We start from the raw sequence: 24,788 nt of genomic DNA on the forward strand, positions 1-24,788 counted from the left end.
ATTTATTTAGGCAGTAATGTATGTATCCCTTGGTAAATCTTTAATTAATGGGCAAAAGGAAGAAGACAATTGTGATGCAGAGGGCCATGGAGTATGAAAATCCAAAGGGGTGAAAGGGTGGCTCCCTCATTTCCCTTTTAATTAGCTGCAACTGCTTGATACTCCAGTTGTGTTTCATTCCATTTCCAAATGTCTTTGTTAGACTTAATCTTCTCACGCCAACGCTCGCGTCTACGACAAACACATTAGAAATGTCTAGTTAGTCTTAGTAAAGGCATCTCAGAGTCTTTATGATTTCAGTAAAGGCCACTCCAATTTCCAGCTCTGACTGAGCCACAGAAACATAACCTGTGCATTTACCCTGCTTCCACTTTTCATGCCCAATTGGTTAAATTTCTGGATCGTCGCCCTGCTGTGAAACAAAGGCCACAAGCAACACATACATCATGTATAATACTGTCCACTCAAAAGTATTTGTTCCTCTCCTACCTTGGGAACTGTGTCTCTCCCCTGTGCTTTAGTGCCCTATTTTTTTAGATATTTACAGGCCTTTGAAACAATCCACTCATGGCAAATTAAAACAGAAGATGATATTTTTGCACCCAACCATCTCTGACATAGGTGTGTTGGAGAATATCGCTTAATCCTGAAAAAAGAAGAAAAAAAACACACTCTTCTTATGCTTTGCTGCACAATTTATTGACTGAGTCAAAAATGGACTGGATGTGCAGGAGTGGCAGAGATATATGTTCATGTTTAGGCATTTTCAAGTGTTAGTCTGATCTAAGCATCTGAAGGATTTCTAAGCATGGGTGGAAAAAGGAAGAAAAGCTCACCAAGTCAGTCTGGACTGACTCTTTAGTCTGGACTCTGGACTGGACCAGCTTACCTGAGTCCTTGGATCTCAGAGCTCTGCTGGGTTCATATTCTCTGAACATATCACAGATGTATTTTGGGCCTAAACCGTTCTGGGATTTGTAAATTTTGAGACAAATAAATTGTAGTCAGATGCATCCTTTTTGTATAATTATCTGTTAGATCTGTCTTAAACTTGACAACCAAGCAACACTTTGTAGACTCCCTCCAGTAGAACTTTGATAGAACTTTTTTTGTTCAGTGGAAGTCTCACTTGTAGTGACCCATCGTGTCGTTGTCACTTTGACTGCTGTCAGTCTGCACCATGATGGTGACCACTCGGTGAACTGTTGCCCTGCAGTCTTTCTGCAACAATGTTCACAATGTACAAATTCTGAAATCTTCAAATGGTGCAAAGCCATGTTCAAAATGAACTTATAATTTCAGATAACAGCTTTGAATTTGGCTTCTTTGAGACAAGCAATGTGGGATCGCATTGTGTGGTCTCTCTTTAGCTGCCAACAAATGAAGCAAATGAAATCAGTAAAGCTCAAGAGCCATCTGGCAACATAACACCAAGCTAGTGAAAATGAATGAAGAAAGAGAAAGCCACAGACCATTGAAGAAGTCACACCATCAATTGCTGCCTAATTGAGCAAGTAAGTTTTTTTTTTCCTGAGCAGAGGTATCAGAGGCATCTAATAGGTAAAAAAAAACAAAAAGAAACCCACACAGAGTTTATGTAAAAGATATGTGTTGGGGGTGGTTGTGATGCGGGTGTTTCAGATCACTCAAGTGGCCATAAGTGCAAGGCAGAAGGCATCTGTTGGAGTTATCCTGTGACCGGACTCTGGTGGAGAAATTCTAGCAGGTGTCTCACACCTTTCCCAGGAGTCTTTTCTCATCTTCCTCACTCTTTACTGCCATGACTCATAATTCTCACCAGCAACGACATTAAAAAACAACACATTAACAGTGAAAAATAAGTTATAACGCCATTGGAAAGAGATGAGGTGAAAAGGTGTGCAGTGCAAATATTGAGAAAACATGCATACATTTAAAGGCGTTACTCTGTTTAAGAATCACTTCAGAAGTCCTCACTCAACTCATTTGGATTGCCTGATGAGATGTAAGATAGAAGCTATCCTGGTGTGAAAGGCATATGGAAACCTGCTTTGAGTTTTTGGGGGAGAAAAAGATGGGTAACGTATTTTCCGCACCTAAAAGCCTTAAATTTCCACAAAAAACAGCCGTGCGCCACATAATCCGGTGTGCTTTTATGTGATTCCAAAATCGGTCACGAATACCACCATTAAGAATTTACCGCAGGGAGCGCCGAGCATTCATCGGGGCATTAACACTGCCACATTACTCACCACTCTCCCTCCGCGCCGCTCACCGCCACGTTCACTTTTGCCGCGCCTCTTCGCTCTCATACATTGGAAAAGAATGGCAACTGGCCACTTCTGTCGCTCACTTTGCGTTCGGTGTGAATCAAGGGTTAGGCGGATCCCAGCCATCCACTCTGAATGGGGCGAAGGTTGTATCAAGCTCGTACTTAACGATTGAATCGAGTCATCATTAATGCTTTTGCCCATGTCCCAGTGAGTGCCTGTTCTTCAGTCTGAGATAGGTGATGCAGACTGATGTGCAGTTTATAAGTGTAAAAACCACCGACAATGTTGTCCTTGATCGTCGGACCATTACCCGCTGACACAGGGACGTAATACATACCCTACGTGTGCTGGCAGCGATAAACCAATCGGAGAACATTAGGTAATACGTACGCCTTATAATCAGGTGCGCCTTATGTATGGGTTAAGTACAGAAATGGACCCCATAATGGAGGGTGCGCTTTATAATCAGGTGAGCCTTATAGTGCGCAAAATACGGTAATTCCATCCATAAGAATGTTGGTGCGTCATGCTAAAACAAAGAAAACCATTTTCACAAAAATTACCCTAATCATCCTGCCAAGATTTTGCTGGTTGCTCTGGGAAGTGTCTGGCTGTCATTGAGGGGCCACAAAAGGTTTCTATCAAATCTCTATGAGGGTAAGATGATCTGTCAGGCAAGCATGTCCAGCTCATAGAGGCATAGCCAAAATAATGTGTAGATTTAGATGCTGCGAAAGAGGCACCTACAAAGTGATGAATTAATGATCAGAATCCTTGAATGAATGGTGTAAGGTTATGACCTGATGACAGTAAACAGTTCTAACAACCTATTTTCACTCTGCCATAATGCTTTATAGTGTTTTTAAGTTCCTCACAAATCCAGTGTTTTTTGTTTAGATTCATATGCTTTCTGCGGCTGAGTTAGTTGACTTCTCTTCTCTTCACTACACACTAATTTAGAACAAAATGCAGTTTCTTTTTTAAGGTAAACACAATATCCCTCGTTAAAGAGACTCATTTCAGTTTCTTGTGTTGACAAGTTTGATCATTTCAACTTGTAAAAGCGTTGTTTACCACAGCAGAACACCTGCATTGCTACTGGAACAGTATCAAATCACTTGTTATTAACACATGAACAAAAACAAGAGGTCCTTGTTTTTAAGAAGCTGGAAAAGTGCTTCTCCTTGGCAGATACTGAGTTATGTCTACCATCTTGGAATGTTCATGGAAGAAAGTGCTAAAATCATGACATATTGCCCACATGCCTCACAGTCAGCCAGAAAAAGGCACTCCAATGAAAGCCACTCAGCCAACTCTTCTACCCCAAGCTGCCTGTCAGTCAGGAAGCCAGCCATCTCACACAACAGCTGCTAAGTCAGGCAGTCCGCTCCCCCTGTGGCTCATCAGCTTTTCTAAAAGCTCTTAAGCAACCCACAGCCAACTAGGGAGGCAGCTCCAGCAGCATCCCAACAGATCATGTAATTTCCAACCAGCTAGCCACTTTCCCCTCATGTCAACAGCCGTTGAACCTAAACCAAGCCCTCTAATTGGACGACAGTCAGCTCCTCCCACCTGGCAATTGGTGGGAAAAGGGTTCCCAAAAAGGGACATTCAAGCTTAGCCTCTTCAGGCAGCAACTCGTGTTTGCAAAAAGACTTGTTCGTACAAGAAAGTGCATTCACGTTTCAACTAATGATATTAGCATGTTGAAAAACATCAGCTAATCTTAACCTGAAGTTATCTTGTTATATCCTCTCCTCTGTTTTAGTTTTTTGTTTTCCTGTTGCTCCAAAAACTCTGCACAGACATCTCAGTTTGATAGCCCACTCCCTCTTCATGTGGAAATGAAAGCCACTTAGATTTTTGCAGCTGACCCTTTTTCTATCTCATGATCAAGTCTTTTTACTTGGCGTATACAGCACACATGGTGCCATGATTACTTTAAGAGAAACGTATCTTATGTCGTGGTTTTTGTAATATCAAAAGCAGGCAGCCATCATGTTTTTATTGAAATTCTTTATCATTCTCATCTGGATGCATCAAGTCATTTTGATTCATTTAGAGCAACATGGTTATACATTAGATACATTGTGTACATAGCAGTGATGTCTCCATACATGTGTTTTGCTGTTTTATTACAAACATTAGAGACTTATTATTTAATTGCTAACAGAATAGATTAAACTGCCTGACTGTAATTGATGAGGGGACTCTTGTAAAGATTTCAAACAGTAAATGTCAGAGAAGGCCATGCTGAGTAGAAGTAAATATTGACTATAATGTGTCGCTTTTGACTAAAATCAGAGTGCACTGTGTTCAGTGCCATGAAAGGCTGCATTTACAATCAATTGCTCTTTAAGGCTCATTTGAAATGGCTGCAGGATTTATGCAAGAGTCTCATCTGCAGGCAGCTGTGTATTGGTCCGTGACTGAGCCGTAATTATCCATGAACTAAGGACTAAATGAAAGACCATTGTGTGTGATCGTGTGTGTGTGTGTGTGTGTGTGTGTTTGTGTGCGTGTGACGAAGGAAGGTAGAGGTACAAGAAGTATAGGAGAAAGTTGTTGCATCCACTTTACAGTATCAGACTTCTGTTCGATCTTATGATAATTGGTCTTTGAGTTTGAAAGGTGAAGACGGAGTCAAACAAAATTAGACAAACCTGCTCTCAGGTAATTATGCGGCCTATTGATATCCAATAACCAATTTATGTAGCTCTTTTGGACTTTTATCTATGCCTTAAGTTCAGTTGACATTGTTTACTGGAATTTATCTGCCGTTCCAATACTGTAAATGTATTGTTGACTGAGAAAAGTTGAGGTTCAGTGGGATTTTTCTTAAGCTTTGAGCCATAAGGTGAGACGACCATTGTTTAATATGCTTTAAATTCCAGTTATAGCTTGACTATCACTTTCTATTATAACTTGAGCACTGCTAAGTTGTTTGATTTTCATGTCAACCACTAGTTCAGGGATGTCCATATCCGGTCCTCGAGGGCCGCTGTCCTGCAGGTTTTTGGATGTTTCCCTGCTTCAACACAGCTGATTCAGATCAATGCATTATTAGCAGGCTTGTGCAGAACTGAACAATCTTTTGAAGAGATCCATTTCTTCTGAATCAGGTGTGTAGAAGTAGGGAAATATCTAAAACCTGCAAGACAGCGACCCTCGAGTACCGACTTTGGACGTCCCTGCACTAGTTAGTGGAATTATCAGCTGGAAGTGCAATGCGTAAGAGAGTGATTTAAAATACAAATCAGTGACCACCAAAGACACTAAATGAACTCAGCAAGAAGCAATTATTATTGAAGTGAAAGTCCCAACATTGTAATAGTAGATTTTACCTCATTTAACTTGTGCCCCTACAACATGTGCTCTGAAGGTAAAATGGATAATTGCTGTCATTGCAGGTGAATCTTTGGATGGCAGGACTGCTGGTGGCATCCCTCGAGGGTACTGGAGCTTCTCCTGGGTGGCTGAGGATGACCTAAGTTTTCCAAATGACACCATTCCCAAGTCAGGTGAGTCTGACGTTGTCAGCCCCCCTCAGACTGATGGACAGGCTTAGGCACCTCTGTCCTCCACAGGGTCTTTGTTTCCAATTGGCCTTGACACCTGGCATCAGCTTTCCATCAGCATGCATGAACATCTCCATCTCCTCTACCCTCTGTCATCAGTCCTGACACCATCACAAAGCTCAGTTTCTGCAGATCAGCCAGTCCATGTCCCCCTCAAGGACCTAGATAAATCCAACTAGTTATTACACAATTACACACAGTTCTTAGAGATAAAAATGAGTGTTAGGTAATCTCTTTGAGGGCAACAGGGGAGCTGTTGGCTGGAAAGCGATAAAACCCAGTAAAGATAGAATAAATAGTTCCCATAAAAACAAAAATAAAACATTTAATGAGTTTGACACAACAAGGAGTGTAAAGGGGGAGATTAATTTAGCAAAAATACCTACAGTTATCCACTCTAAAGTTAATGTGCATGGAAGGTGTACTGTACAGCTGCATGGTCATCAAACAGTGTGTAACCATGGTAGTTGGTACCGTGTAATACTGTCCAAATAGTCGATATTTCGATGATATTTCAAATACTGGATCCTATCTTATTTAGAAAAAGATGGCAGAATAGGTCAAAAGTGAACTTAAAACATGCAAATTGGTTTTCAAATGCACCACTAGAAAAGTCTAATGGCTGTGCTGAAACTATTCAGACCTACAAATGAGGTGGGTGGCTGCTCTGACCTTGTAGTTCAGGCCTACTCACAACTTACTGATCTGAACTGATTGTGAGCCAGTGTTGCATTTAGAGGTCATAGATGCAATGAAAATAGCTTTATTGTGTAAATAATACCTTAATGTAACGTTAGGGGTGTTGCACATTTGCAACACTGTAGTATTGAGACATAAATTGTAACAAATGCCACAACAAATGTCCCCTTTTTAGTATTTTTTCACACTTCGATATGAATGTAGCCCTTCCCATAAACATTCTTAAAGGGAAGACTCATGAATTTAAAAGTGTGCAAACTGTTACTATAGAAAATTTGTCGCTGTCTAATCATGACACAAAGTGTATTGAAACGTTGTTGTATACATTAATTCTAACCCTAGCCATGTACTTTTAATGCCTCAGCATTTGCAAGTGGGTACACAGAAGAAAGGTAAAGAGCAGGGAATGGGAGGAGAAGTTGAAAAGCATTGTCCAGGACTAGACTCAAACCAGAGGTCTCTTACACAAAACAGGAGTAGGCAGTGTTGTAAGGTAAGGATAAACAGCTGCTTCCATCCTCAGAAAGTGCGTGACAAATCAAAACTTAAGCTAATTCAGAAGGGAACATTGCAAATTAATGTAACTGTGTATTTATTTTGGCTCCGTTATAAAATTGCAGCGTAAAAAGCGCTGTAAACCAATGGAGGCACTTCACAACCTGTCGTGAGACTGGGTTTTCTGATTATTTCTAAAGCAGGGTCAAAGAAGTGAGAGGGAGGCAGGGAATCAGAACAATTAATGTTTGAACCAAAGAATAAGGAAAGACGTGGACAGTGAGCATCAGAATTAAGTCATCACTACCTCTAAATCAGTGCCCTATGACATAGCAAAGGATATTATGCCCTGTATACTGGATTTTTAAGGCTAGGCTCCAAGGAAATGTTGAAAACTATTTCTCCATAATATCCTCCACACAACTGATCTCATTTCAATGAACTCCTTCTCCCTCAGCGGGGAGTGAAAGATCCAACCAGACCCAACCCCCCCCCTCTCCAACCTCTTGGAGGGTAAGAGTTCAGCTTCTGAGTAATTTTTCACAGTCCTGCCAAAAACAAACTGTCACCTAACTGTTCACGAAACACATCCTTTACTGTGAATCTTTGGCACCTCACTTCAGCAGCTTGTGACTGCGACAGTTTGCAGTGGACCTACTATGGTTTGTCAGTTTGAGAACAGATTACCCGCAGTTTTTAAATAAATCCTCCCATGATGCACGGAGCCAACAACATTTTAAGTTGTTTCATACAATGAAAATGTTGACCTCTATGTTTTACTGAGTGGTGATTAGTGAACTGAGTGTGAGCAGGAAGAATTACATCTAGGAAGTGAAAGCCACATGACTGCGAATGCTAATGTAGAATAATGGCACAGCTCAGTGAAGCTAATCAAATGCTGAACAGATGTACATGTAACTTGTTTTCTTGATGATATACTTTTTCAAATCGTACAGATTCTAGATAGAAGTGTTTATGGGTATATTTGTGCCTTGTATTTCTGTGGTAAATATTTACAAAAGCCAAATTCACAGAGTCCCATCAGAGAGAATGTATTTACATGTCACTGGTTCTTCATGCAAAAACTTCTAGCCAGACTATGAGAGGCTGGTGCTGAATTGTTTTACAAAGAACAGCATCAGAGGGCACAGGAACAAAGAAAAATGTTTTTGGAAAGGACAGGTCACTGCAACATTGCATGGTGAACATGGCTTGAGGCAGAGGCGATAGATCTCAGCTCTCCCCACAGCATCTGCTGTCTGCTGGCATTTGTCAACTACTACAAAAGCCAACTCAGACTGACTGGACACTTGCCACCAGCTGCCCACATACCCACTCTTCTTCCCTTAGTCTCCCTGCTTCCATTAACAGCCTTTAACTGCAGAGGCTGCAGGGTAAGCCAACTTCATTATTTAAATTTCTGTGCTGGTTAGCCGACTTTAAGTCTGGGATATCAATGAAATCAAAGTCACAGTCTTCCCATCAAAGCAGCTGCAGGGGAGACTGTTGCTGTTTTCTGTTTAGCAAAACGCTTCACATACAGCTTCTTCATCACTCGAGACTGATTCTCCTCATCAAGATGGATTGTCCTGGTTTAGCTTTGGCTGCCAGCTGTAACACATGCAGTCAGATGGATGCTAGCCACTTGAGAAGCCGCTGTGCTCTACAATAGAACATCTGCCTCAGTCAGCTGTTAGTGGTCTTCTTGTGTAATGAGACAAAGTAGTGGGTTAAAGCTTGTTTTCTAAAGCAGGGGGGGCCTAAAACTCTAAAAATAGAGTTCTGTTGCAAGTGCTTATACAAGGCATATTCATCAATCTCACCAAAAACATCAGATTCCCAACATTTTTTTACTTTATCCATTTATTGAGAAAATTGATCTATAATTGCATATAATGTGCTTGAGTGAAAGTCTTTTCTGCTGGATTCACATCAGCACTCTGACTTGGTCAAAAACAAGTTGTTGGTGTGCTCTCAACCCATGGAATTGGCTTCAACTACAGATTCCCTGATATCTTCCTTTAAGATTGTACTTAGAATTAATTGCTCCATTAGTGATCGCATGCTGCTTTGGCCCTGATGCAGCAAAACAGACCCAAACCATGATGCTGCCGCGATCAAGTTTCACAGACAAAATAAGGTTCTTATACTGAAATGTAGGGTTGTCTTTTAACCTGAATATAACACATCTCGTTTAAACCAAAAAGTCTGTGCTGGGACATTTTCTCCAGCAGTCCTCTGGGTTGTCCCTGTGCTCTTTATCAAACTTCAATCAGGAAACAGTGTCGTTATGGGAGAGCAGTGGCTAAGACGAACATCTTGGTTTTTCAGTATTTTCCTCATAATTAACTGATGAACATTAACATCAGCCAACATGAGACCGACCTTGAGTTACCCTGGATACCTTTGCAACCTTGCAGAATTATACAAAACAGGCTCTTGGAGGGGTTTTTCTCAGTGGACCACTCCTGGGGATTTTTCTCTCCATCTGTCTGACTGTGGACTAGTGGAGTCCAAAGTCTTTGATTGCTTTTAACAAGTCAGGTGTCAAAAATATTCTCCTTTATTCATACAATGACACATTTCCACAAACTTATTGTGAAGATCAGACTTCTATGTATCAACGCTCTTTAAAGACGACATGGGATCCTCTCAAGCATTTGAATTGAAAATCAAATATCATTCAGCACATGACCAAGTGTTACATTTTGATTTAACTTTATCTTCTTTTACAGTGTATTTTAGGTGATATTTAAGCAGAAATGTAGACAAAGAGTAGAGAATCTTTCTAGCACCACTTTATGGGAAATGTGGGGAGATTCTGGGCAGCCGTGGCTAAGGGGTTAGAATGTGGGTCGTCCAATAACTAGAAGATTGGCGGTCCTATTCCCACTCTCACCACTCAAAATGATTGGTGTACTGACAGCTGGAGGGGTGTCAGTTCCCCCAGTTCCCCCATGCCCACCACACCAGTGTATGGCATCTGTGTCCATGATCATGAGTGTGTGACCCTGTGTATGTATGTTCAACAGGTGCCAACCTTGATGGGTTAAATGCAGAGGACAAATTTCCGTGTATTTCCCTGCGTGCACATGACAATAAAATCTGATCTTAATCTAGTGGCTAAAACTGTAAGATCACACTCAAAGGCTACATTAAATACCAATTCTCTGTATCTTCTTCAGTAAATATAGTGTATGTCCTCTCACCCGCTGATTTCCCTGCTTTGGATATTATATCTGCTTGTAAATGCTTTAAGTGTATTAGGAATTTGATAATAACAATGTAGAATATAAAGGTGTTTCTGTGAGCAAACCAACCAAGCCTCTGTGTTTTAGTGTGTTTCAAAGTTGGAAGCCGACTACGGTCAGTACTTTTGTGTTTCCTCTGTGTTGTAGTTGTTCAGCTGCTTAGAATAGGACCACTTTTTAAAGAAAATGTAGCGAATAAAACTACAGGGGCAGTTGTGATGGAAATTCAGTGACTGCTTGATGACTAAGTGCTGCTGCTTACAATGGCTGCGGGTTAGTTATTGACTAAAACAATGGCAAGCTGTTTTATGATCTGAAACTTACTGTAAAAAGGTTTTCTATGGTTTGATGTTGTCAGTAGTTTCTTCAGTATCTTCAAGGCTTTCGAGGGGCTATTGTGAGGAACTTCTCTAGACCCCCTACCAGCAAGCTGCCTTTGTAGTGATGAAGAGGGGATGGAATTGATAAGGTGAGAGGAGTTCACAAGGAATGGGAAACCTGACATTTGACTTTGATACCTTCTGATCTGGAATCAAAAACTGCCACATGCAGTCAGCAAAACCAAGTTCATAAGCCAACTGCTTCTTTTTTCACGCTCAGGAAATCTTTCTTCTTTTAATAACCCAAAGACTTTACCTATGTGTCAGGAAAGATGATGTGATTTGGTTCTGTATAAGAAAATAGAATAATTTTTGCTCACTCTATGAACATATATGACTTAAACCCATCTTTCATCTTCAAACCATGGAGGAAATACAAATTATTTCTGGAGCACAGCTGATCAATATTAAATCATTTTATTTCAAGAAAAACAAAAGAAATAAGTCGTACTACATTGATTCGGTTCAGTGACAACAGAAAAAAGTGACGTTTTTATTGATATGTTTTATGTTTTGAGCTTCCACTGCCTTCCAGTATATGTTGTTTGTTTAAAATCACCTGCCACTGAGCTATTAATCCGAATGTGTCTGAGAAAACCTTCCAGTTCTCTTTGGGGGAAACAAATTACTTTGAATATCTAGGTCATAAAAAGTCAAATACATAAATATGCCCGGACAGACAGAATCTCTATGGCATCCCTGACTGAAATGCTGTGGTGGGACTTTAAGACAGCTGTGCATAAACCAATGCTGCAAACCTCAATGAGCTGAAGCAACGTTGGAAAGCAGAGTGGGCCAAGATTCCTCCACAACCACGTGAGAGACTGATAACGTCACGCAGAAAACCATTACTTCAACTTATCGCTGCTAAAGGTGCTTGTACAAGCTGTATCATGGGCTGGACTCATGATGATCTATAGAAAATTGCCACAGTCGGATTTTACCACACATCGTTTAGTCTTGTTTTGATAAATGAGAACAGGGTCATAGTGTCATGACTGGCTCATTAACCAGTCACACAGCCTTGTTTTTCACTTCCTCAGGCACCTCAGAAAATGTTCAGTTACTGATTTGCTAGTTTTTGTTTCTTTGTTTTTGGCAGAACTATAATTCTCCTTAGAGAACCAAAGCTCATTCATTCATTTGGGTTGATCATTTTCAAGCCTCTGGAAATATTCAATAACAAAGTTGTAAAACTGGCATCATTTGAAAAAGAGAGGCTGCTCTCTTTTCAGCCTCAATATTGTTTACTGCCCAAGTATATTAGCCATCAAAGCATATGTGGCATTGTTCTCAGAACTGGTATTGCTTCCTCCTTTTCAGTGTATGCTGATACAGTTGTCACCCATTTTTGTTTAGTTGTTCTTTTGTTTTGCATTCATCACAGTGGCTGGGTCTAATTATGTTAGCCCCACCTTTAACTTAACTCTACTTATCATATTTCTTAATTACAGATGGCACGCAGGAAGCTGTAATTGGCCACTGTGAGTCTCACAGTTTTATAATCTTTAAATGTACTCTCAAGATTTGCATATGCAAATTCTATGATACGTTATAGCTTCATGCTATCATATCCTGAGCATCATTGCAACCAGTAACCGCATCTCTGGAGTGCTGGTGTTAACACACTGCCTTTAATCATCATCAAAGCCTGTTGTTCTCAGAGCTCTTTGAACTGGTTATAAAAAAAAACAGGCTTTGATTAACAGATCCACTAAAAACATCATTAATATAATTATAATTCCTATTGTTTTCATAAAGCATTCACAGGACTGATGGAATTGCATTCACTTGAGTGTAGAGATGAAACGACACCCGTTTCATTAAGCTTTAGTTTCATTTCAAAAGGAGCTGAAATATCAGATTAGTATGGAGCAATGGTGACATCCAGCAGTGCTATATTTGCTCAAACAAGTGGCTGCATCTCATCTCTGTACAGAGAAAACGACATTTAATCACCACTTATAACATTTATTGTGGTTTTCTGAGGATAATTATCATTTAACAAATATCTGTAAACATCTATTAAATCCAGTCGGAATATTGATGCACAAAAAGCAGCAATGATTAGTACGTAAGCAGCAAACGGCATGTATTTGACATGGAATACAAGTTTTAATACATCGACTGATGTGATTGCTTTATGGCTGGTGAGTGTGTTGGAAGGCCAATGATCTTAGAGACAGATAGTGTCATTGAGCAGTGTTGAAATGTATTTGCTGGATATCGTTTATATGGTGAAAAAGATTGTGTTAACAGTATATCAAGGCAGATTGAAATAGGTTTTGATGGCCCTGTAAGGTAAAGAGCTCTAAGATTTTGCATACACGTGCTTGCTCACCCCAAAGTTGAGAAGTGTGGTATCTCAGCCCCCAGGTGCCCCCCATAGCAGTTTGGTGTACCTCAAAATGAGTCTCAAGGCTCACAAACTGTCCTGCAAAACCTTTAAGTCTCTCAATATTCAAACCCGCTTAAAATAAAAGGTCAGAGTGCATCGAATCTAATTAATTTACCATCACAGTTTGAAATGATAACTTTAACATACAAAGAATTGTTGAAGTGCATCAACACAAGAATTGTTTTTTCATTCAGGAAACCCGGTTTTCTTTTCTAGGACACAAAGATTAGGCTCATAAATTCTTCTCTTAGTGATATTACAGTTTGTCAGGGAGCATCTGATTCAAATTCGTACAGTGTTTCGAGCAATTATTCTGTGCTTTAGGGACAAATCAAATATTAAAACAAACTTTTTAGCAGGGATTCCATTTGTCATGACCTGCTTCTAATTATCAGTGCTTAGCCAACACATTAGGGGGCAATCAAGGATACCTTTTGGCAGACACACCCAAGAGGGGGGGGGGGGGGGTGCTGGAACTATATCTTTTATGTAACCCATAAATTCTCAAAATAGCTGCCCCACTTGTGATTAAAATGTGCGTTAGTGTGAAAAATCAGTAAATGAACCAGTTCTTAGAAATGTCAAAAAGGGATATAAAATATTCAGGGAGATTATGGTGAAAAAAGACAAAATGTGTGACTTGATGAATAAACTATCTGAAACCATGTCTGTGGTCATTTGGCAGTTCAGGTCTTAGTGACCTTGCACATCCAGAGGGTGGTTACAATTGGATGACAGCTCTGGATCTTGGTCACAACAGTTGAATCATATCTGTCATCCTTGCTTGGCAGCACACAGAAGTGCTTGGCTCGTCAGCATGCCAAGGTTTTTTTTTTCTCTGCATATATGATTAGTTGTATGTTAAGCACTGATGGAAAAACATGAGGAGACTGCTAATACACTTCGAATGCAGAAGATATCAAAATGTGTGCAGAGAACCAGTTTCAGAACATGTCAGTTCTGTGTGCATGACTGACAGACTGTATTTAAAAGCTACAAATGTACTTATTCCTCACAGAAATGTGGGTGTCAAGACTCTGCCAAATTGCAATTAAATGAATATTCCAAGCATTTTTAACCTCTTCTTACACAACTGAGGATGTATAAAAACCCACAAAAATTATTTTGGCAGGAGAGGATGGTACAATTGAACAAATAACAACTGAAGATTTATAGCCATGAGACCTGGTTAGATTCCTGGGATGAGTGGTTGTTCCATTTCCCCTTAACCACATAAAAGGGAAGTCTACAGGATCAGGTTTTAAAATCATGTCTCTGTTTGTCCACATAGCTCTAATGGTCTACAGTGGCCAAGCAGTTGCACCTGTTTTAACTGAGCCAATCAGCTTAAATGTGAAATGCTAATTATTTTTCCACAGTTGAATCAAGCTAAACTCTCATTTTAAATCCTATCTTGCATGTGCCGTGTGAAAAATGTAAAATGCATCAGTCTCCTTTGTAAGGTCCCTTACGTTGTCTCGCACTGTTTTGTTCTCATAGCTTTTTGTTCCTGCAAGCAGAAGTAGTCACACAGTAAAAGGTGAAAAAAAAAGAAAAAGTCTAAATCTTTTGGGTAATCCTAAGAGCTTGTTGGATCCTTTCATCCGAAAGGCTTTTAGTCTTCACAACCATGGCCTGGCTGACTGAGAATCTACATCAACATATAGGGAAATGAAAAAGTAATCAATTAAATTTGATTGACTGAGGGGAAAGGGGCTTAAAAGTGGTTATCAGTCTTAAGGCAGAGGGGTAGAAACTGTCTTTGAGCTTTGTGATGTTACATTTCATAACTCTGTATTGTTTTCTTAACAGCAGAAGTGTGAAGAGATGTTTCTGTGGATGGGTGAAAAGAATATGTCTCAAAGTGAAGTTCAGCTCCATTTTCTGTCACTTGTTTCACCCCACTGCTGTTTGTAGGACCAGTAGGTCAGACTCTGATGGGTGGTTCAATCAATGTACACTGAAATTGAAACTCAGTGTGCTTGTTTTCATCTGCTTGAGCCAGAACAACTGCGCCTTTCTCAACAAAGCACACATATAAAAGTAGTAGAGATGCATCACTCCTGTACAGACATTTACTGAAGCAAAGGAAATGAGCCTTCACTACATCTGTAAATTCTTCTCCTTCTCCACATCTCATCAGCCCTGAAGGTCACCAGTGGTGATGAGCCACGGCAATCAAATTCTTCTTTTTTTTTGTTGCCAAATGACAAGCTTCAAGTACTGAATCTATTGCCATTACTGGCACTAAGTGGATGGGAAGGACTGCTGCTATATGATTCCTCTAAAGACTCAAGTGGACAGCGTTGCAGCTAAATGCAGGCTTGACGCTCCTTTTGGACAAGCAGTTTAACATCTCAGGTCACTGACACATTTTTCTAAATTGCTCTGACTCTTTTAATACATATTTTAGAGTGAAATAAATAGGGAGAGAGAGATTTATTCATACAGAGAGGACGCTGAAAGCACAAGCAGAGCAGAAAATTGGTCGGAAAGAAAAATGTTTTGGAAGGCTGAATATTGGCACTGATCTGATTCAATCTGATCCCATTGTACAAGTGCCAGAAGTCATTTAGTTTGTGATTAGATTTTAAGCTGAATGCCACTGTGGCTGAAAACAGTTAGCTGTTGACCAACACGTTTATTTACTATATGCTGAAAAATATCACATCTATTCGTCAATAAAAACGTGTGCTAAACTGCCCTTAAGTGCCCTCCTTGGACCCAAAACACGTGCTAAACTGCCCTTAAGTGCCCTCCTTGGACCCAAAACACGTGCTAAACTGCCCTCAAGTGCCCTCCCGGATGTCAAAACACTTGTTAAAGTGCCCTCTTGGGAGCCAAAACGTGTGCTAAACTGCCCTCAAGTGCCCTCCCGGAAGCCAAAACGCTTGTCAAAGTGCTCTCTTGGGAGCCAAAACGCAGGCTAAACTGCCCTCTTGGGAGCCAAAACACGTGCTAAACTGCCCTCAAGTGCCCTCCTTGGACCCAAAACGTGTGCTAAACTGCCCTCTTGGGAGCCAAAACACGTGCTAAACTGCCCTCAAGTGCCCTCCTTGGACCCAAAACGTGTGCTAAACTGCCCTCTTGGGAGCCAAAACGTGTTCTAAACTGCCCTCAAGTGCCCTACCGGAAGTCAAAACACTTGTTAAAGTGCCCTCTTGGAAGCCAAAACATGTGCTAAACTGCCCTCTTGGGAGCCAAAACGTGTGCTAAACTGCCCTCAAGTGCCCTCCCGGAAGCCATAACGCGTATGTGCCCTTTTTTTTTTTTCAGTCCGCCCCTGCCCTTCAAAAAGTCTGTGCACGCCCCTGCGCATGACGTAAAGAATATAGGAACAAGGAATTTAAAGAAAGTTTGTGGCAAAAGAAAATAAAAAATGCCTGACGGAACACAAATGTTCTTAATAAGACAGAGGAGCAGTTCAAGAGAACACGTCGAAATATATAGGTGCAGCTACTTCTTAAGATATTATATTTTTACCCCAACAGGGTGTATTGATAATACACATCGAACTCGGTGTGCACGCTTTCTGAGCGTGATGACTTTTGTTGGATGAGAGATAACAATACAGAATACATCCAAAAAAATACGAACTTGGTTTAAAAAGGTCTTAAGTTGGTTGGAGAAGAAGGGAACATAGTTCTTTAGGTGGGATTACAGTAGAGACTGTCACAGAAAACCAACATTTCCCAGACGTTAAGCAGCATTATCCAAAAAGTCTTTCAACTGCAGTGTCAGTTTTGGTTGGTTTGGGTTAGATAATAGATTCATGGTCAGAATTAAGGATACAAAACACGCATTTGAGCTTAAATATTAATGCATAGATAGTTATAGGTTTACGTGATGTCTGAAAAAATCATTACCATCTCAGTTTCTGTTAAACTATGGTTTTGGAAACGTGGAACAACCACAGTACATGATTTCTTGAGCAAGTTCGCTGTCGGTTCTGAGGTTTATTTGCTGAAAAAGACCAGACACAATAAATACCATCCTGCTGTTTTAACACTTGTCAAACGATTAACTCGCACACATTGAGTCCCACATCTTTCCAGTACAAAACATGGAACATCTATCAAGTTGTAATGGAGCCAAGTTTGTAGAGATGTCCAAGTCTGTAGAGGAAGGAGCCCAAATGGTCTGATTTTTCATTGCTGCACCTCAATTCTCATCCCATCTACTGCATCCTCCTGTGACCAAACGTATCTTATAAGTAGCCTTGATAGAAGAATAGCCCCAGCTGACTTCGGTTTTCCTGGCTCTCCAGCATGTCACTCTGACTCAATTGCTCCACTTGTTGGGACTTATGGCAGAGATGGTCTGAGGGTCCACTGCACTTCATCCAATCCCAACAGGACATTTTCCAAAGAGATCATAAGTAACTGCTGCCTCTGCATGCTTGAAACTTCACATTCATAAAAACAGCTATAAACAATTAGCAGTTTTATAATTGGTCCATTTAGGGCCATTTGACTGTTTGTCCCATACATGCAACAGATTATTTTAAGGATCTTGATATTAGTTTGTCAGGTGTTTTTCTGCCATTTGGACAATGTTTCCTGTTAAAAGTCAATCACTTAAAACTGTCAGCTGCCTGCCGGTGCTGCAGAGTTCAGGTACGCTGGTTGTGTTTTCTTTACATCGAGGGGCAACACGAGCTGTGCGCACTGCAGACGGACAGATTTCAGAAGCTCTCTGACATCATGTATTTATCTTTTTTACTAAACATGAGATCAAATGCTGCAGCTCTGCTCGACACAACAAAGTCTCTCATGTGTCAACACTGTGGCAGTGTAGGTTTAAAGGGTATCTGGGTTTTACAGGCTGAACAAAAGTGTAAAAGCAAAACTTTTAACATACAAAACAAATCAATGCTTTCAATAGATTCAGGTTTCTTAGAGAGAGAGAATGCAATGTTTCCAAGACTTCGGCAAGGAGAGAGACGGCCTGACAAAGGTCGAAGAAAGTTACTGTTGAGGTTCTGCATATTCTGAAAGCAAAGTGAAGAAAGTCGTCATGGAAACTTGACGACATCAACTTGTTTATTTTGCTCATTTCAGTGTGAAAGAAATGTCTGAATACAATTCAGTTCAGTTCAACCCAAGATGGTTGTTATATGTCAAGTTTTCAAACGGGTACAACAAAACGACTCATTTGCAGACAGAATAATTCACAAATATAAGTATGGTGCTGTTTGAAAGAGCTGAGCCGTGCAAAGAGTGAATGGCTCGGTATGCTCGGCCTGTTCTGACCAAACGGGTGGATAAACCCGGGTCCAGATCTTTGAAATCCTGCGCTCCAATAACGTTCTTTCTACATTAGACTAAGGAAGATAAAACAAACTGGGAAATGAATTTCCTGCATATTCGCCTAATTGAGAGTTTAAATTGAAATCGAGCAAGATTTTGGTGATTTAGTTCAAACGTAAAACGCCGTAAAACTTCTCTCAAACATAAACTGGTGAGAATGAGTCTTCCTCATTCCTCAGGCGGTACATAAATGTGTTTTTTATTTTTCAGAACAGTAAAAAATCTGATATGACTGAGTGGAAAGAAAAATTAGGCAAGACACAATTTAACTTGAAACAAAACAGCTTTTTTTTCATTTCAAGTTAACATCATTATTATAATTTGTTTTTTCTTTACACACCTATGCCTGCAAGCACCCTTCATAGACTGCAATTAAAATAAATCATTGCATATTTCATTTAGGCAGGCCTGTTAATGATTGCGTTGCGGATCCGGGTGGTGCAAACTGCTTCTGCAGAGCGTAATGGTCATGTATAAGTATGACACTCAGATTGACTTCTGCAGGACCTACTGCTGATATTTCTGAGGTTTCTGTCATGTTTGAGAATCCAGAACTGATCCATTTTACTTCTACATTTCCCTACATTTCTCACCATCTTGGCTTCTGCCTCTGTCTTTACTGCCTTGTGATGTAAACAGTATTCTTATATCGAAGTGATATTTACTATCAGGCACTGCCTGTGCATATAGTTTAATGATGTATGGAAGAAAATTTGAATACAGAGAGCTAACCTAAAAGGGTTTTAGTCCTGAATGTACAAACAGTTTTATGTATCTGGCCCCTGCTGTAGTGCAGAGCTGTGGATGTCACTGCATTAGACCTCCGTCACCTCCTGTGAGCTGCCACTTTATGTTTGGTAGTTCAGTGTTTTAAACACATGGGCTTTGAACAAATTGGCTCCATCACAGTGACTGTATTTCACTGCGCTGATTGTGAAAAACTGTGTTATGGATTGGAAAAACCTCCTCCTGTCAGCAAGTAAATGTGATTTATCATGTCGATATTGTGTGTATGATTGCATGCCAAACAACATCATTAGCCATCTTTGATAAATAAGCATAGTGCCGCCTTTATGTGTGCAGCGTACATGATGTGTTTGATACAGATACGAACGTTTGACACAAACATTACATTCAAATCTCAGTGGGACACTTTTCATGCAAAAAAATGCACCATTAAGATTTGATATGTTAAATATCGTCAGCTTTTTACCAACTATCAGCATAATGCAGTCATCGTTTCAGATATTTTTGCAGTGGTCACAGTCCAATGAAGAATGTCATTAATTATTGAAATCAGTTGCTTGTTCATGCAATGCCAGTCCGTCACTCTGTGGAGGAAACTGGTTGACAAGCACAGAGGAGATAGAAGGATGATTATACAATTCTCTGGTTCCGCTCCTGCAGAGCCCCAGTGTGAGAAGTCATTTGAAAGTGACCAAGCTATCTCAAACAGTGATTTACCAAACCACAGGGATGGGCCTACATGAGGTTTGTCCACGGGGAGTGAGGAGCAGATGAAAGCAGAGATAGACGGGCAGAGGATGAGTGGGAGGAGAGTAGACCCTTAACGTTCCCTTTCAAGCCTTTTCTTTTGGTTTTATAACACTTTAACTCCAATTGCACTGGCTCATTGCTTGACAGCAGTCATTTTACATGAACACTGCATTAGTACAAAGTCCTGAACTATTCCCAGTAAAAATGTGAGCAACTGGCAGTAAAAATAGGGAGTTATTTGCTAAAAATACATTACTTCTTGTTCTGTTAGCTGCCACGTTATTCTAAATATCCAACTAATGGATATTCAGCTACAAATACTGGGATTTGTAACAATAAGAGGAAATATGTAACCGGTAACAATAAAACTAAAAAAGCCTGAAGCTGAAAAAGGGATGGCTTTTATTACAGGATAAAAACCTAGTGGCATAAGGTACTGTGAGACTTTCGAACTCTATAGATTCTGCTCTTTAATTCCACATTTAGCATTGAGCTTGTTCCTGGTTCCTGGTTCCAAACAAATAAAAATAAATATCCAAACCCCATCCTATACACACTCCGATACAATCCTCCTAAACCTTTGTGAAAAAGAAATGGTGCTTAGCCATACAATTCTCAATGCAACATTTTCCTCGTTCACAGTGAGATTTGAAATCGTATAAATGTCATTTTTCAATTTGAATAACAGATGCCAATCACATTGGAGTTTCCCAGTCTGTTGGGATACATTTTTCCGGCTGACGTATTATCCTTTGATACAGCTGTTTGGATATATGAGGGAAAGGTTGAAGACCCCTGATGGCATCCAAAAAATACTAGATTTCTATCAGGAACAAGAGTATTAAGTACAGTAAAAGTGCAGTAAATTACCTTCATTTGATCTACATTTAGAGACACAAATGCACTCTTACAATATAAACCTCTATCTACTGTTTGTTGAAGAATTATGTATACTGAAAACAATGCCAAATTCCGACCTGATTTCCCTTTTTCAGGCCCTCTTGACACTTTAAACTACATATCATCTTTTATGAAATAATCCACAAACTGAGTGATTAGCTTCTTATTCCCCAGTGGTTTAGCCTCTGCATCTTGGTTAGCTTTACTTCCTGTTTTATTTTGTCATGTTTGCATCCTTTGCGCGTTCGTGTGCCTTCTCGATTCACTCAAAGGTTTGGTTTGGGATTGCTCTCACCTGCTACTCATTTGCCATTACGTCTCTCTGTGTATTTACAGCTGGGTTTGTTTGGTCTTTTGCCAGATTTTCATCATTTCTCCATGTTAGGTTGGGTCATGTCAACCTGTCAATGTGTTTTACCTCACTCTGTGTTCTGGATTCCCTGCCTTCTGCAGCACCTTGGCTTTGTTTATTAGATGCTACTTTATTTCCTCACCTGCCTGGCATTTATGAGATCATTAAGAATATCCAGATAGACGTCAAAAGAACCACCCAAGAATCTCGAGAAAAGTGAGTGAAAATTGCTGCAACAACACCCGAAAGACTCTTCGCTGGCTGCAAAAGGTGTTTACAAGCTGTTACCTGATTTACTGACCATGCAGGGTGCCCAAACTTTTGCTTTAAGGTTATTTCTTTCCATTTTGTCGTGATAAATGACCATAAAAGATGGAAATGCTTCAGGAAATCAGGTAATATTTTACTTGCTTAGCTATTTTTGACCATTGTAGGTAGAAACCAAATATTTTGTTTAAGCTGCAGTTGAAGCAGCAGTAACTGTGCATTTTAAATAATAAAAGGGCCAAATATGTTCAGTTCAGCAGTATTTTATTTTTGTAATTTCCCCTGGCTGTACATGTAATTAAAATTCAGTTTCATAATAGGACGAAGCAGAGTTTTTATTCCAATCATATTTGCCTGGTATTAGATGAACGCTCACACAAGCATTTTTCCCACTGGGTTTAGATTAATAAGATTCTGTTGAAGTATGCTGAGATTAAGTTGAAGTGTTGAAGTGTTTAGTAAATGCTATACATAAGGCCTCAAACTTTAAAGCTATATATATATTGCTAGAGATTCTCTGCTTATACCTGATACTTGTTTTGTAAACATTCCGAGTGTGCTTTTTTGGCTGTGTGTAAATTAAACGTTTATTTCACCAGATCGCCAGTGTCCTGGCAGCCGCAGAACATGTGACCATCAGCTGAAGGACACCCCAGAATTCACATGGAGCATAGTGGCAGCCGGAGACCTGCGGGAGGAACGGAACGGGAAAAACGACAAGAAAACAGGAAGTCCCCAGGGTTGGGAGGAAGGTAAGAATGAAGGTATCAAGTCTCCCCTCTTGCAGGGGTATTTCAATTTTCAACAGTGCAATTTGTGCCTCGTCCTGCACTCACATCCATTGCTGTTAATTTCTTTTTCAACTAGTGCATCCACTGAAGTTTTGTCACAGGAAACTTTTTCCTTTCACAGAAACTTGCCAGGAATCGGCCTTTAAAGTGACCTGTTTTCGGCGTTGTCTATCTAGCCCTTAAATGACAGTTAGATAGACACGGCATCTAGTAAGATTTCTAGAAAGGTGGCACTGATTAGCTACCTTTAAATAAAAGATTTGTTGAAAGACCAGGTCAAATTTAAGTATTATTGGTGCTTCACACCAAAGCTGGTAAAGCAAGCATCTTTCAGCTGAAGGTTGGTGGTTCAATCACCAGTGTGTCCATGTGCGTAAGTGTCCTTGGGCAAGACACTAAACCTCACATCGCCCCCGACTGTAGAGCAAAAGAACTGCATACTGTGTATAGATCAGATATGTATGCTTAGAGAAGCGAACTGATAAAAGCATGTAAAGAACTCTGTAGAACAACAGACTATTCTGAGGCTGCCACACATTTTCAGGTGAAATACTGTCTAGTTAGTATCTTTTGTCTGCGGTCTAATGTATGTACAAAGTTACCGAAGTTTCACTCTTAATTGTGATCATTCATCTTTAGCAATAAACTGAGCAGTAGATGCTGAAATTGTCTTTATCTTTACTAACTTGTTGTTGGAGAAATGTCCTCAACATCTGTGTCTTTCTCTAAAACTAAAAAAGTTTCATGTTTGTTAAAGTGTTTTTGAGATTTTCTTTTTCTAAAGTTTCATCAGCTAAAAGCCTAAATATACAGAGCCAGCATAGCAACTAATGTAGGCCCCCTGCCTTCCCTTTTCCTTCAGCATCATTCATTTTCATACTGTACCTCAGGAGATGAGAGGAGTTTCTCATCTCCTGAGGTGATTGTGAAATAGAGGGAGACAGAAGGGTCTATTTATTTCCTTAAATGTTTTTTACTGTCACGAGCTACAAGTCCTGAGACCCGATGGGTGAAGTGTGGGATGTAATTGGAAAAATGAAGTATACTGACTGGTAAGAGGAACGAGTTGGATTGGGATGATGCCCGTGCTGCACATGTAGTTTAAATTGTAAATGAAGTGTTGACTCTGCTAACTCCAACGTTCGAACTAAGCATTGCCCATCGGCTCAAAACGAGGATCCTTTGTGCATATAGATTTAAAACTGTCCATATATCACAGTACATTTACTCAATTCACTGTATTTTCATGGGCTAACTGGGCAACAATCGCACAACGGCATTGAAGATAGTCCAGATAATTTCAGAAATATTTTTTTTGCGTCACCTTTTACTTTTGTTTTAAAAAAAAAATGATATATGAAATGATAATGAGCCTTTAATAACATGTGCATACATGCTTTGAATGACAGTCAATTAACACTAATAATATAAATACTGAATATTCACTCATTAAAGGAAAAAGGATTACACTGCTATAAAAGACTGAAAATAATTCATTTATTATGAGTCAGTTCTAAATCCCCAATACCAGCGGGATCACACTGAAAATGTCTATGGTATGCCTCATGATAATTTAAGGGGACAACAGGTCTTTGCAACCTTCTATTTGATCCTATGACTTCTAGTTAAAACTCTTGCATACATGCACCATTCGGGGAGTTAAAAAATGGAGCTGATCATGACTGAAGGTGGGAAACGCAGAGAACAAAGGAAATGTATGTGCATAATCCTGCTCAAATCTTCTGTAAGCCACAATGCAGTTGGTGCGTTTTGAATAATTGAGCTGGGCGAGCTGCTGTCTCCACACATTTCACTGGTGCGTTTTAAAAGGGATGGAAATAAGGGATGAATACTTAATGGCTGTGATCTGTAGGAATTGTTGGAGCTGTTTTCTACAGTACCTAACTCATCCGCTCTCAGATGTGCAACTTTGAAGCTTGGAAATGGGCTGTGTTACTTTTATCCAAAAGTGCTGGTAGTTAGCGATAAGTTGTGTAGATGCAAGCAGACAAATCTCAAAGGTTACACTGATCAAGCACAAACCCAGCAACCATAAACATCGGCTTATCTCTACTTTATGCTGATATGACATGTTGTATGCAGCGATGCCCAAGAATGAATAATCAATAGTGTTTACAATGTGGATAAGAGAATATGACATCACCAGTGCTGTAACTCACTTCTCCAGATGTCATCATATCCCGGAGTCCTATTGATTGTATGTTTTTCTGACCAGGCCATCTCTTGCATGCGACTGCTGTGCAGAGTTCACCTTGCTCCTCCTGTAGGGCCAGTAAGCAACTTAAATGCCCCGGCTGTGAATTTAATGAGATCATCAAGCGGAAGTGCACTGGGCTAAAAAACGATGAACAACATTTAGATTGAGACACACATTAGTTATTTCTTTTCCGATATTAGAGGGAAGTGCTTTGCCACACTGACTCTTTAACAAGTGGACTGTCTCACTAACTGACTGAAAATGAATCACCTCTGACAACTCCTAAGCAGAGTGTGAATTTGGAGTCCAAATAAAGACGAATAAAAGAGCAAATTTGTGTGCACCACATTTCTGTAGCCAAAGAATAGCGAATACGATTACACATTGATTTATCGCTCTCA

The 24,788-nt window shown here is 40.0% G+C and overlaps 1 protein-coding gene across 1 annotated transcript in view; it reads left to right on the forward strand.

The window, feature by feature from the left end:
• alk (ALK receptor tyrosine kinase) overlaps positions 1-24,788 on the forward strand; it is a 398,068-nt gene that overhangs the window by 150,591 nt on the left and 222,689 nt on the right. The window contains exons 2-3 of the mRNA XM_072364756.1: positions 5,663-5,773; positions 21,978-22,130. Coding sequence (XP_072220857.1) covers positions 5,663-5,773; positions 21,978-22,130 — 264 coding nt within the window. The remainder of the gene's footprint in view (positions 1-5,662; positions 5,774-21,977; positions 22,131-24,788) is intronic.

This window comes from Leuresthes tenuis, unplaced genomic scaffold (genome assembly GCF_036924035.1).
Source record: "Leuresthes tenuis unplaced genomic scaffold, fLeuTen1.0.hap1 SCAF_15, whole genome shotgun sequence".
NCBI classification, from domain to species: domain Eukaryota; kingdom Metazoa; phylum Chordata; class Actinopteri; order Atheriniformes; family Atherinopsidae; genus Leuresthes; species Leuresthes tenuis.